This window comes from Hylobates moloch, unplaced genomic scaffold (assembly GCF_009828535.3).
Source record: "Hylobates moloch isolate HMO894 unplaced genomic scaffold, HMol_V3 SCAFFOLD_13, whole genome shotgun sequence".
In the NCBI taxonomy this organism is placed as follows: Eukaryota; Metazoa; Chordata; class Mammalia; order Primates; family Hylobatidae; genus Hylobates; species Hylobates moloch.
The window spans coordinates 30,227,332-30,241,165 of record NW_026652288.1 but is presented as its reverse complement, the minus strand read 5'-3'; the positions used below and the strand labels follow the sequence as shown (position 1 = coordinate 30,241,165).

The 13,834-nt window shown below is 37.4% G+C and overlaps 1 protein-coding gene across 6 annotated transcripts in view; it reads right to left on the bottom strand.

Moving 5' to 3' along the window:
• LCLAT1 (lysocardiolipin acyltransferase 1) overlaps nucleotides 1-13,834 on the bottom strand; it is a 201,969-nt gene that overhangs the window by 165,321 nt on the left and 22,814 nt on the right. The window contains exons 2-3 of one of the 6 annotated variants that reach the window (XM_058426476.1): nucleotides 1,102-1,160; nucleotides 393-463 (exon numbers count right to left, since the gene is read on the bottom strand). The exons of 3 other annotated variants lie outside the window; for them this stretch is intronic. In XM_058426476.1, the coding sequence (XP_058282459.1) occupies nucleotides 393-427 (35 nt within the window). In that variant the 5' untranslated portion in view covers nucleotides 428-463; nucleotides 1,102-1,160. Of the gene's footprint in view, nucleotides 1-392; nucleotides 464-1,101; nucleotides 1,161-2,949; nucleotides 3,068-13,834 lie in introns of all 6 variants that reach the window. 2 more of the 6 variants (XM_058426477.1, XM_058426478.1) reach the window with 2 other exon arrangements.

Below are 13,834 nucleotides of genomic sequence, written 5' to 3'. Positions count from 1 at the left end.
TTTCACTAGGAAAGCCTCCAATTTAATTTCTTCTCACATTCCTTCTCATTACTCAGGGATAGCCTAAATGGAAAGATAAGTGATATGCTGATAACATCAAGTCTTTAGGTATGCGCAGAAGTGAAATCAGGGAGAGATGAAGCCTAAGGGGTGCTCAGGCCATTAGGGTCACAATCTGTGACTTAGTTGTATGCCAGTTAGAGGCTATATACAGATACTTTGGAGCAAACAAACCATTTCATAAATGGACACCAAACAAGTTTCCAGAAATGAGAATGATCTACCTTATATATCACAATATAATATTCCTTTCTTCTTTAAGGCTCACATTATCTTTCCAGTAATTAGACTGAAGATGTATTCTATATTTTCTCCATACAACAAGCACTAACCTGAATACACCACAAACAGGTACAATCCAAGGCATCAAAAGGCTAGCTCGAATTTGATGAAATTAATTTACCTACAAATGGAGAAATCGATTTCTATTTAGTCTAGGTGATAAAAACGAAAAGGACAACAGCTATCCTAGCCTTAAAATCCAATAAAGAGGGTGGTAAATGTCTCTGAAAATCAAAAGAAACCTACAAGTCATAAATGCCCTCCAAGGATTCTTAGGCACAGGAATGAGCAGTTGATTCACTAAACATCAAAGAATGGATGTTTTAAAGAAAAAAGAAGGTAAGATTGTGTCATTCTATCAAGTAAGTCTTTAGAGTAAGTAAAATACCCTATGGGCCAAAAATTAAAATGAACTGCAAAACTTATGTACAAATTATTAACTATCACTTCTGTGACTGAAGCTAATAACAGAATCACACACTTAAGTATGACAATGTAAAGAAGTATCCAAAAGTAATTTGAGCTAGCTTAATATAGACAACTAAATACACCCTCAGGGAGCTGACAGCCTGTAAGCCAGCAGTCCCCAGCCTCTTTGGCACCAGGAACTGGTTTCATAGAAGACAATTTTTCCATGGATGGCAGGGGCAGGGGAAGGGGTGGTTTCAGGATGATTCAAGCACATTACATTTATTGTGTACTTTATTTCTACTATTACTACTACACTGTAATATATAATGAAATAATTATACAACTCACCATAATGGTAGAATCGGCAGGCGTCCTGAGCTTGTTTTCCTGCAACTAGATGGTCCTATCTGGGGGTGATAGGAGACAGTGACAGATCATTAGGCATTAGATTCTCCTAAGGAACACGCAACCTAGATCCCCTGCATGCACAGTAATAGGGCCTGCATTCCTGTAAGAATCGAATGCAGTGGCGGATCTGAGCAGAGATGGAAATCAGGTGATAATTCAAGTGATGTGGAGTGGCTGTAAAGACAGATGAAACTTTGATCGCTGGCCTGCCATTCACCTCCTACCCACTATTATTTTACATAAACTGGTCCTGGTTCCAATACTTACTGTGTGACCTTGGGCAAATTATTTAACCTCTCTGGGTCCCAATATTTACACAAATAAATTGGACTAAAAGTGGTAGCTACTTAAAGACTATTGTGAGGATTAAATGACAAAGTAAACTGTCTTCAGCAGCTCCAGGAACAGAGTAAATCTTCAATAAAGGTTAGCTACTATTATTTCATCCTCTTGATGCATTAGTTACTTGAAATCACATCTATGACCTATACTACCTTTGGAACCTTCACGACCCCCCAGGACAGTGCTTAAGGTCCAGTGAATGTTCAATATTTATTGGCTGAAGACTACTGGTTTATATGGAAGCTAGAACCATGAAGCTGAAGAAGACTTCAGAAGTCATCTGGAAAAGTTTCACTCTATTCAACAGTAAGACTCATAGGGGATTATCAAATCTTCGCTTGAACACTTATAGAGAGAGAAACTTGCATCTCAACAAAGCATAAAGGAATAGTTCTAATTATTAGAATGTTCCTTGAGATTTCATTATACTGAAATCTTCTCAAAATCTTGCTTCTCAAAATATTTCTGAAAGGCTGAATTCACTAGAGGGCATCACATATTAGGAGAAATGGTATCAGAAAGAATCACTAAAAGGAAGGAATCATTCGACATTTATTCTGGTTAAAAGAAAAATACTGGGCTGAGTTGCATAAAATAGGCATGCCAATTTAAAAATTATTCTATTTAAACATGCATTAAAATATTCAGAATGAATTAAAATGAAGATTCTGACAAATTAGGTCAAAAATCATAGTAATTGCAAATGTTGTTGTATAGGTCAGTAATCCAGATTATCATAGAGCTGGGACTCTTTCCAACCAGATTATATAGCCTCCAATAATTGTATGCAATTTTAATGGTCACATGTTTATTAAAAAAAAGCATACAATACCAGATTACATTTAATACTGCCCCTTGCAGCCAGCCTTCAAGTCACCACCAGCTATCCAAAAAAGACTCAGTGCCAAAAAGAAAATTATAAGTTTCCGTAAGACTAGTAAGGGACCATGACTCGATTTTGTAATCCCAGAACTGTGGGAGTCTGAGACAGAAGTATCACTTGAGCCCAGGAGGTCTAGACCAGCCTGGGTAACACAGTGAGACCCTGACTCTACAAAAAAAAATTTTTATTAACCAGTGGTGGTGGCGGCACATGCTTGTAATCCCAGCTGCTTGGAAGGCTGAGGCAGAATAATCACTTGAGCCCAGGAGTTCAAGGATACAATGAGCTATGATTGTGCCACTGCACTCCAGCCTGGGCAACAGTGAGACCCTGTCTCACACACACAAAAAAAGACTAGCAAGGTAAATATGAACCTAGATCTGTGTATAACTAACAAATTTAAGACCAGGTGTGGTGGCTCATGCCTGTAATCCCAGCACTTTGAGAGACCAAGGTGGGAGAATTGCTTGAGCCTAGGAGTTCCAGGCCAGCCTAGGCAACAAAATGAGACCTCATCTCTACAAAAAATTTTTTAAAACTTAGCCATGTGTGGTGGCGCACACCTGTGGTCCCAACTACACAGGAGGCTGTGCCAGGAGGATCACTTGAGCCCAGGAGGTCAAGGCTACCGTGAGCTGAGATTGTGCCACTGCACTCCAGCCTGGGTGACAGAGTGAGGTCCTATTTAAAAAAAAAAAAAAAAAAAAAAAAAGTTAAATTATTTAAAACCAAATCATTAAAACTGTTCATTCATTAACCAGGTAATGGTACAATTTTAAAAGCTCATCATGCTCAAAGAGGATCCAGAACTGTACTCAAATATCTGTGGCACACGCTTGTATTCCCAGCTACTCAGAAGGCTAAGGCAAGAGGATCAAGGAGTTCAAGCCCAGTTTGGACAACACAGCAAGTCCTTGTCTCTTAAATTTAAAAAAAATTTTTTAACCCCCACTCACTGCAATTCACAGTAATATGTAGAGAAAAATCTGATGGAAAGCTAGGCATGATTTATAGCACACCTCTACACTTTATCAGATTCTGTTTGATGGGAGCTATTTACAACACTGTAGACTATGGGTTAACTGAGGGACATGTAAATTCTATCCTGTCAGGGAGCAGGTTCAGTTGTCCTCCTGAGCCTCTCCCCAGCTCCCTCTCCCCAACAAACCAGTTTTGTCTCCACTTGGGTCCATTTCAACATTTCTTTACTCCATATAAATTTGTGGGTTATTTTACTTTTCCATTGAACCAGGTATAACATTTGCCTTCTTCCCTGATTATAAGTTTTTCTTTAACACATGTATTTTCATAGCTGCATAAGTCATTATATTATCTTTAACACATTACACAGTTTTCTTATTATTGGTAAGATGTTGTTTGATACTCAGATACCAACACAAAAACAATCCAAACAGCGAATTGGACTGGAAAGGTCCACTGCCCATGTAAACTAATAAACAAGCCTTTGGGTTTTGAAAATCAATCCCTTATAAATTTCACTGGTATAAATTAGCACTGCATAAAACTAGGAAACCAGGTTTCAGAACCTTCAGAGCCAATATTCAGACTGCGGATAATGATGAAGACATGACTCTAGCAACCACAACCTGTTGCCCACTCATCTTCATTCCCTGTAAACAGTTAAAACAATTGAGGAAAATGGTCAATCCAATAACACAATTTGTTTCAGATGATTTAAAAATATAATTTTGGTAGACTCTGCTCCATAGAATGCATCCATGCTCATCTATCCATCCATAGAAGTAGGTTAATTTTTATGTCACTGAAGAAATCAACACAAAAAGTCTTTGTTTAGGTTCATAAATTATCAAGATTATAAGGAATTATAGAAGAAATAAAGGGATGAAAAAACATGTTGATAACCAAATTAAAGAGGATGTTCCAGATGCGGGTGACCCAAATCAGGAGAATCAGATGGCTTTTAAGCCTACCAGGTTCTCTTCCATCTACCTGCTCTCCTTATCCGAAGGACACTAACTTAAAAGAAAGATCGTAATAGATTCAGATTCCTTTTACTATAAGAAGCACACAAGCTGCCTTTCTTGTTCAGAACTTTATATATATGTATACACACACATATATATGTCTTCATATATAGCATATGCAACTGTAACATGGTAGTTATATATGTAATATAGTTAGACACATATAATTGTCTAACATATGTAATTGTCATACATATATAATTTTCATATACACATAATGAATTAATCAGAAACATTCACTCCAGACAAACTATTTTCCAAGATGGAAATCTCTCCCCTGGCTGGTGAGGCCATGGATACACGATACACAAATATCAACTATATTCAGAGACAACAAATCATTTTTTTTCAACTCCAGAGAAAATAGAAAGGCATAATTATGATTTAATGCAAAAATAGTTGCAACACACTATCCACAGCCAATCTTTTTTCTTCCTCATCACAGTGACTTAAAAGTTTCAACTAATGCATTAGCTAGACATGGCACAAAATGTTCCATTACAAGGTATTGTGGGGGGCAGGTAGGAGGGACTGGCAAGACCTGTGGAGACAAAATATTGTAGTAGAACCTGGGTTTCTTCCTAAAAATATTTAGGAAAACTGAAAATTTTACCCGGAAAGGTAATCACCTCCTGACTCCCTGCAAAAAGTATTTTTAAGATCTGGCCTACCATAAATATTTTGCATAAAACCTATCTGAATGTCATTAAAATGACTACAAAAAGACAATAGAACACTTTACCGAATGCAAGAATAATGTGCATTCTGACACTAGGGGCACTTCCACTTTTATAAGAAAAGAAAAAGTGTCCACTTGTCTGAGCAATTTCTGATGCAACATTAGTCATTACAGTCCTTTCCTCCAGTGTAGGCCTCAGAAACAAAAACTGGTTGATGTTTATAAACATTTATCTCAAATCAAGAAAGAAATTAACACAAAATAAAACATTAAAAGGTTTAATCTGGGCAAATTTTCCAGTTTTACAAGCCAGTGACAAAAAGTAAAGCCTTAGAAGGGGCTTAATTGTCAACTCCAACAGTTTAGAGAGTAAAACCAAATAAACAAGTGGAACCTTCTATTCAGTGAGTTCTGAAAGTCTTGTCTCCTTTTAACTCCTTTTCCATAAATGCTTTCTGTATTTTCTTGCCCATGTAAGCCCTAACGACAAAAATTACAACCATGTGAATGTTTCTTCTGTTCTCAATTTTGAGACTATGTCCCATAAACTAGCAAAAAATTTAAATTAGCTTCTTTAAAGTTTTCCAGTTAACTCCACTCAGAAGAATGTTAAAGATTTAAAAGAAAAGGGCACTATGAAAAACCCACAGCAATGGTTCATGACAATGATGTTCATACTTCATACTCAGGGATAAGACTACAAGCTTTCCCCCCTAAAATCAGGAGTAAGACAAGGATGATTGCTTTCACCATTGTTATTCAACATTGTACTAGAATTTCTAGTGAGAACAATTAGGCAAGAAAAAGCAATAAAATTCATCCAAATCAGAAGGAAGAATCTACACATGACATGATCCTATGTATACAAAATCCCTAGGAACCCACAAAACTACTACTAGAGCTAATAAATTCAGCAAAGTTGAAGGGTACGAGATCAACACACAAAAATCAACTGTTTCTATACACCAGCAATAAACAAACCAAAAGGAAAATTAGTAATTCCATTTACAATAACATCGAAAGAATAAACCTAGGAATAAATTTAACCAAGGAGGTAAAAGACACTTTGAAAACCACAAAACATTAACAAATTAAGGAAAATCTAATATATGGAAGGATATACCAAGTTTAGGGATTAAAAGACAATACTGGCCAGGCACGGTGGCTCACACCTGTGATCCTAGCACTTTGGGAGGCTGAGGCGGGTGGGTCACTTGAGGTCAGGAGTTCAAGACCAGCCTGGGCAACACGGCGAAACCCTGTCTCTACTAAAAATACAAAAACTAGTCAGGCATGGTGGCACACACCTGTAGTTCCAGCTACTCAGGAGGCTGAGGCAGAAGAATCGCTTGAACCCGGGAGGCAGAGGTTGCAGTGAGCTGAGATCACACCACTGCACTCCAGCCTGGGCAACATAGTGAGACTCTGTCTTAGAAAATAAATAAATAGGCCGGGTGCAGTGGCTCACGCCAGTAATCCCAGCACTCTGGGAGGCCAACACAGGTGGATCACAAGGTCAGGAGTTCAAGATCATCCTGGCCAAGATGGTGAAACTCTGTCTCTACTAAAAATACAAAAAATTAGCCAGGCGTGGTGGTGGGCGCCTGTAATCACAGCTACTCGGGAGGCTGAGGCAGAGAATTGCTTGAACCCGGGAGGCGGAGGTTGCAGTGAGCCAAGATTGCACCATTGCACTCCAGCCTGGGCAACAGAGCAAAACTCTGTCTCGAAAAAAAAAAAAAAAAAAGAATAAATAAATAAAATGAAAATAAATAAATAAAAGACAATACTGTTAACATGGCAATACTACTCAAAGCAATCTACAGTTTCAATTCAATCTCTATCAAAATTCCAATAACTTTTGCAGAAATGGAAAAGCCAGTCACCAAGTATGAATGGAATTGCAAGTGGTTCCAAGTAGCCAAAACAACACTGAAAAAGAACAAAGTTGGAGGATTCATGCTTCCCAATTTCAAAACTTACTAAGAGGCTACAGTAATCAAAACAATGTGGTACTGAAACTGCCTTTGCAAAATTATAACAGTGAGAAAATCCTAACGTAGCTGACTCCATCTTGCTTCTAACCTCATAAGCTAACTGTCTTTGTTCATTCCTGCACATAGGCCAAGCCAACTATGGGAGGAATTTAGTTTATATTTTAACTTTAAAGCAAGTATGATAATAGTCCTTTCCCAAAACTAACCCCCTCCTTGTTTAGAGACCAAAACCATCTTTGTAAAAAAATAACAAAAGGACACAAGGTCAGGATTACAGTAGGAGCCTGAATTCTGCTAAGACTTAAGCATAGTTAAATAATAAGACACTATTTTCTAATTTGTCTTTTTTGTAATTACTTACTAGACAAGAGTCACTAGCCACTGGTCATAAGACTCGTAACTTCCCCGATTACCCCAATAGATTACCTTATTATTGTAAAACCCAAGGTTGATTCTTGAGGTATTTTTCAGACCTCATGTTCTGGTGGACCAACTGATGCCACCTGGGTTACTCATACCATGAAACTGACTCAACTGGCCCTGTAACCCCCACCTGAAACTGACTCAACACACAGGACCATTTTGACACTCGTGTGATTTCATTCCTGACCCAACCAATCAGATGCAGATTCTTGCTGGGCGTGCTGGCTCATGCCTGTAATCCCAGCACTTTGGGAGGCTGAGGCAGGTGGATCACTTGAGGCCAGAAGTTTGAGACTAGCATGGCCAACATAGCAAAACGCCGTCTCTACTAAAAAATACAAAAATTAGGGCCAGGTGCGGTGGCTCACACATGTAATCTCAGCACTTTGGGAGGCCGAAGCAGGTGGATCATGAGGTCAGGAGATTGAGACCATCCTGGCTCTCTACTAAAAATACAAAAAATTAGCTGGGCACAGGTGGCGTGTGCCTGTAGTCCCAGCCAGGTGTGGTGGCAGGCACCTGTAGTCCCAGCTACTCGGCAGACTGAGGCAGAAGAATCGCTTGAACCCCAGAGGCGGAGGTTGTAGTGAGTCCAGATCACACCACTGCACTGCACCCTGGGTGACAGAGCTAGACTCCGTCTCAAAAAAAAAAGAAGAGACCTGTAGCCCAATTAACTGAGAGTCCAGAATTATGACCATACATCTATGGCCAACTGATTTTCAACAAGGGTGCAAAGACCATTCAATGGAGAGAGAACAATATCTGTAACAAATGATACTACTGGATACCAACATGCAAAAGAATGAAGGTGTCCTCAAACTCATTCAAAATCTATCAACAACCTAAACACAGAAGATAAAACTACAAAATTCTTATACGAAAACAAACGTAAATCTTCACAACCTTGGATTTGGCAAGGGATTGTTACATATGACACCAGAAACATGAGCAACGAAAGAAAAAAAAATCAATTGGACTGCATCCAGATTAAAAACTTTTGCACATGAAAGACCACCATCAAGAAAATGAAAAGACAACCCACAGAATGGAAGAAAAATTCACAAGTCAAGGGTCTGGTATCCAGAATATATAAAGAACTCTTACAACTCAACAACAAAAAGACAAATAACTTTTTTAAATGAGCAAAGGACTTGGATATTTCTCCAAAGAAAACATACAAATGGTTGATAAGCATATGAAAAGCTACTCAACATCATACATCATTGGGGAAATGCAAGTCAAAACCACAATGAGATATCACTATATACCCGCTAGCATGGGCACAATTTTACAAATGGAAAATAACAAGCATTGGTAAGGATGTAGAAAATTTGCAACCCTCATATATTGCTGGTGGGAATGTAAAATAGCAGTTTCTCAAAGACTTAAATAAACCTTGAAAACATTATGCTAAGTGAAGAAGACAAAAGGTCACATACTGCATAATTTCATTTATATGAAATATTCAGAATAGGCAAATCCATAGAAATGAAAGCAGACTGGTGGTTGCCAGAGGCTGGGGAGAAGGGAGCAACTGCTTAATGGTACACAGTTTCCTTTGAGGTGATAAAAATGTTTTGAAACTAGACAGCAGTGGTGGTGGCACAACACATGAATGTACTCAATGTCACTGATTTATCCACTTTAAAATGCTTAATTTCTTGTAAAGTAAATTTCACCTCAATAAAAAAAAACAGATATATATCAAATGGCTATTTTTTTTTTCCAACTATCCACAGTGGAGGTCATTTACAAATGACCATAATGGAAATTTCAATTAATTTTGCAGGGCAATTGCCAAGTCAATCCTAAGCCAAAAGAAGAAAGCTGGAGGCATCACGCTACCTGACTTCAAACTATACTACAAGGCTACAGTAACCAAAACAGCACAGTACTGGTACCAAAACAGAGAGAGAGACCAACGGAACAGAACAGAGCCCTCAGAAATAACACCACACATCTACAACCATCTGATCTTTGACAAACCTGACAAAAACAGGAAATGGGGAAAGGATTCCCTATTTAATAAATGGTGCTGGTGCTGGGAAAACTGGCTAGCCATATGTAGAAAGCTGAAACTGGATCCCTTCCTTACACCTTATATAAAAATTAATTCAAGATGGATTAAAGACTTAAATGTTAGACCTAAAACCATAAAAACCCTAGAAGAAAACCTAGACAATACCATTCAGGACATAGGCATGGGCAAGGACTTCATGTCTAAAACACCAAAAGCAATGGCAACAAAAGCCAAAATTGACAAATGGGATCTAATTAAACTAAAGAGCTTCTGCATAGCAAAAGAAACTACCATCAGAGTGAACAGGCAACCTACAGAATGGGAGAAAATTTTTGCAATCTACTCATCTGACAAAGGGCTAATATCCAGAATCTACAAAGAACTCAAACAAATTTACAAGAAAAAATCAAACAACCCCATCAAAAAGTGGGCAAAGGATATGAACAGACACTTCTCAAAAGAAGACATTTATGCAGCCAACAGACACATGAAAAAACGCTCATCATCACTGGCCATCAAAGAAATGCAAATCAAAACCACAATGAGATACCATCTCACACCTGTTAGAATGGCAATCATTAAAAAGTCACGAAACAACAGGTGCTGGAGAGGATGTGGAGAAATAGGAACACTTTTACACTGCTGGTGGGACTGTAAACTAGTTCAACCATTGTGGAAGACAGTGTGGCGATTCCTCAAGGATCTAGAACTAGAAATACCATTTGGTCCAGCCATCCCATTACTGGGTATATACCCAAAGGATTATAAATCACGCTGCTATAAAGACACACGCACACATTATGTTTATTGCGGCACTATTCACAACAGCAAAGACTTGGAACCAACCCAAATGTCCATCAATGATAAACTGGATTAAGAAAATGTGGCACATATACAGCATGGAATACTATGCAGCCATAAAAAAGGATGAGTTCGTGTCCTTTGTAGGGACATGGATGAAGCTGGAAACCTTCATTCTTAGCAAACTATCGCAAGGACAAAAAACCAAACACCACGTGTTCTCACTCATAGGTGGGAATTGAACAATAAGAACACTTGGACACAGGAAGGGGAACATCACACATCGGGGCCTGTTGTGGGGTCGCGGGAGAGGGGAGGGATAGCATTAGGAGATGACGAGTTAACGGGTGCAGCACACCAACATGGCACATGTATACATACGTAACAAACCTGCACGTTGTGCACATGTACCCTAGAACTTAAAAGTATAATTAAAAAAAAAAAAAATTTGCAGGGCAAGCTTCTGACTACAACACAATAAAACTAAGAGTAATTCAGAAGAAACAACCCTACTGATTTGAAATTCTTAAGCCTTCCTAAATAATTGTTGAATTAATGAAAAAATTAAAAATATACAAGACTTGTAGTTCCCATATGCTGATGTTAATCCAGATTACTGGGCGGTGGGGAGCTTGTTAAAAATGCAGAAGCTCAGGCCCTATACCCAGAGTGTTAAGTAGAGTTGGAATATCTGCATTTTTAATAAGCCTGCCAGCTGAGACTGATATTCATCAATGTTTAGAACCAATGCAACAGAATATTTAGAAAAAATATAAGGACATCGCATACCAAAAGTTACAGGATTCAAAGCTGTACTGAAATACTTTCTAAAATAATATTTAAATAAACAGAACATAAACTAAGCAATCCAAATTTTAAAATCAAGCAGTCAAAATTTTAAAATAAAAGGTGTGATTAAAAAACAAAAATAGAAATATGGATGACAGTAAAAATGATTGATTAGATAACAACACACAGAAAGGGTCAGGCACACTGACTCATGCTTACAATCCCAGCACTTTGGGAAGCCAAGGTGGGAGGATCACCTGAGTCCAGGAGCTGGAGCCCAGCCTAGGTGGCAGTGAGACCTTGTCTCAAAAAAAAAAAAAAAAAAAGAAAACACAGAAAAAACAACAGAACTTTAAAATGAGCTTGGTTCTTTATGAAAAAATTTACAAAGTCCCAAAGTCCTAACAATTCTAATACAATAAAGAATTATCAAATAGGTAAAAGCAGAATTAGGAAATTAATCATTTTTAATAAAGCAAGAAAAATAGTTTGTCAGCAAACTGAAAAAATACAACTTATCTAGACAACTTTAAAGTTACTTTATCAAAAATATAAGAAATTATATGTCAGAAAAAAATTAATTGTAACAGTTATATAACCTACCACATGGTTGAAAAAAATAAAATTTGTACAATAGGGGGAAAGTTTTAACAAAATGCAATGGACTTGAAATTCTTTCGGTTAAAGAAGACTTTTGTTCTTTCATGCTACTTCACTAATAAGAGAAATAAATAGACTTTATTGTCCTCAATTCAAAAGAAAATTTCAAAATAATATAAATGATTCTAAATTACTCACTTTCCAGGCTTAAAGTCAAAATATTTCCCTATTTTCATTTTAACGTCATTTTGGTAGAGTGTTTAGCCTGTTATTCAACACTGAGAACCAATAAATAACGGTGATTAGCAAAAAGTAGATAAGAATTAAGTGCCATTCACAATAATTAACATAGTAAATATAATGAATGAATCTTTCTTGGTTTAATAAAAGGGACACAGCCCTTTTGTCTTTAGCGTGTACAGTAGTTTCCTATGGCTGCTATAACAAATTACTTGGTGGCTTAAAACAGAAAGTTACTCTCTTCCACTCCTAGAGGCCAAAAAAAGTCTGAAAGCAGTATCATTAGAACAAAAGCAAGGTCACACTCCCTCCAAAGGCTCCTGGGGAGAATCTGTTCCTTGCTTATTCCAGCTGTTGATGGCTGCGAGAATGCCTTGACTTGTGGCCAAATCTCTACCTCCTGGTCCAACTGCCTCCTGCTCCTCTGTATGTGTAATCGCCCTCTGCCTCACTTTGATAAAGATACACAGGATTGCTTTTAGGGACCACTCACATAATCCAGGATAAGTGCCCTAGGCATCAAGATCCTCAATTTAATTACAAAAACCATTGTTTTAACATGTAAGGTAACATTTCACAGGTTCCAGGATTAGGACTTGAATATTTTAGAGAACCATTTTCAGCCTACCATAGAGGATCTCTTTAAAAACGTAACAGGCCTGACCAGGCATGGTGGCTCATGCCTGCAATCCCAGCTCTTTGGGAGACCAAAGTGGGCAGACTGCTTGAGCTCAGGAGTTCGAAACCAGCCTGGGAAACATGGCAAAATCCTATCTCTATGTAAAAAATAAAACAAAAAGTAAATAAAAATTTAAAAAGAACAACAACAACAAAAAAAATCCTAATAGGCCAAGCCTTTTTGTCAGGAATTAGATACTATCCTAGTCTCCAGATTTACAATGACAAGGTCATAGGCCTTCTGACCCTAGACACTGCAAACAAACACCACTGAAATTAACTCGGGAATTTCATCAGGTGCACAGGAAACTATCACAGGGTATATCCATTTGCCCCAAGAATACAAGAGAAGTTTTGTCTGTTTTACTGTATGAGTTAAATTCTGCTCAAATTTTGTAGTCTCAAACTACCTATCCGCACGTATCTGACATGCAAATAAAAACAGAGCGTTCTTTCTCTTCTATATTGGTAAGAAGAGGTCTTTTGGTTGGCAAGATTTTCTTATTGCCCCAACATACTTTATAGAGTTAGGTAATAATAAACTAAGTTTTTAAATAAATTTGAGACAAACTACTTTCCAAAGGCAGCAAAATTTATTTTTATCCTCTAAATTTTTCCAGACACACAATTTCAAGACCCACTAGCCCTTGAATCTCCTCCATAATCAAGCAGTTTCATTCCATAAAATCAAAATAAATTCCAGATGAATTAAAGAGTTAAATGTAAAATATGAAAACATTATAGAATTACAATAGGAAAATGGGCCAAGAATCAAGAGTCACATACAAAAAGGAACACTAAAAAAAAGGCAAAGAAATCAGTCTAACGTAACATGACACCATGTTTCCAATTACTTTTTCATATTTGACAATAATAATATCCAGCAAAGTGAGGGTATAGGAAAATAAGGCCTCAAACATACAGTTGCTAAGAGAATCAACTGATAGAGCCCTTTTAAAAGGCAAATTCAGCATGGCTGGCAAATTATAAAACACATATACATTTTTACACAATAATTTCATTCTAATCTAACCTACAAAAGTACTCATAAAAGTAAGAAAATACAAGATAAAAATGCTCATGGAGGCACTATTTGTATGTGAAAATTAGAAATAGTATAAATGCCCATCAACAGAGAAATGGTTAAATTATGGCATAGCCACATAACTGGAATATTATGCAACCAGTTTTTTTTTTTTTTTTTTTTTTTTT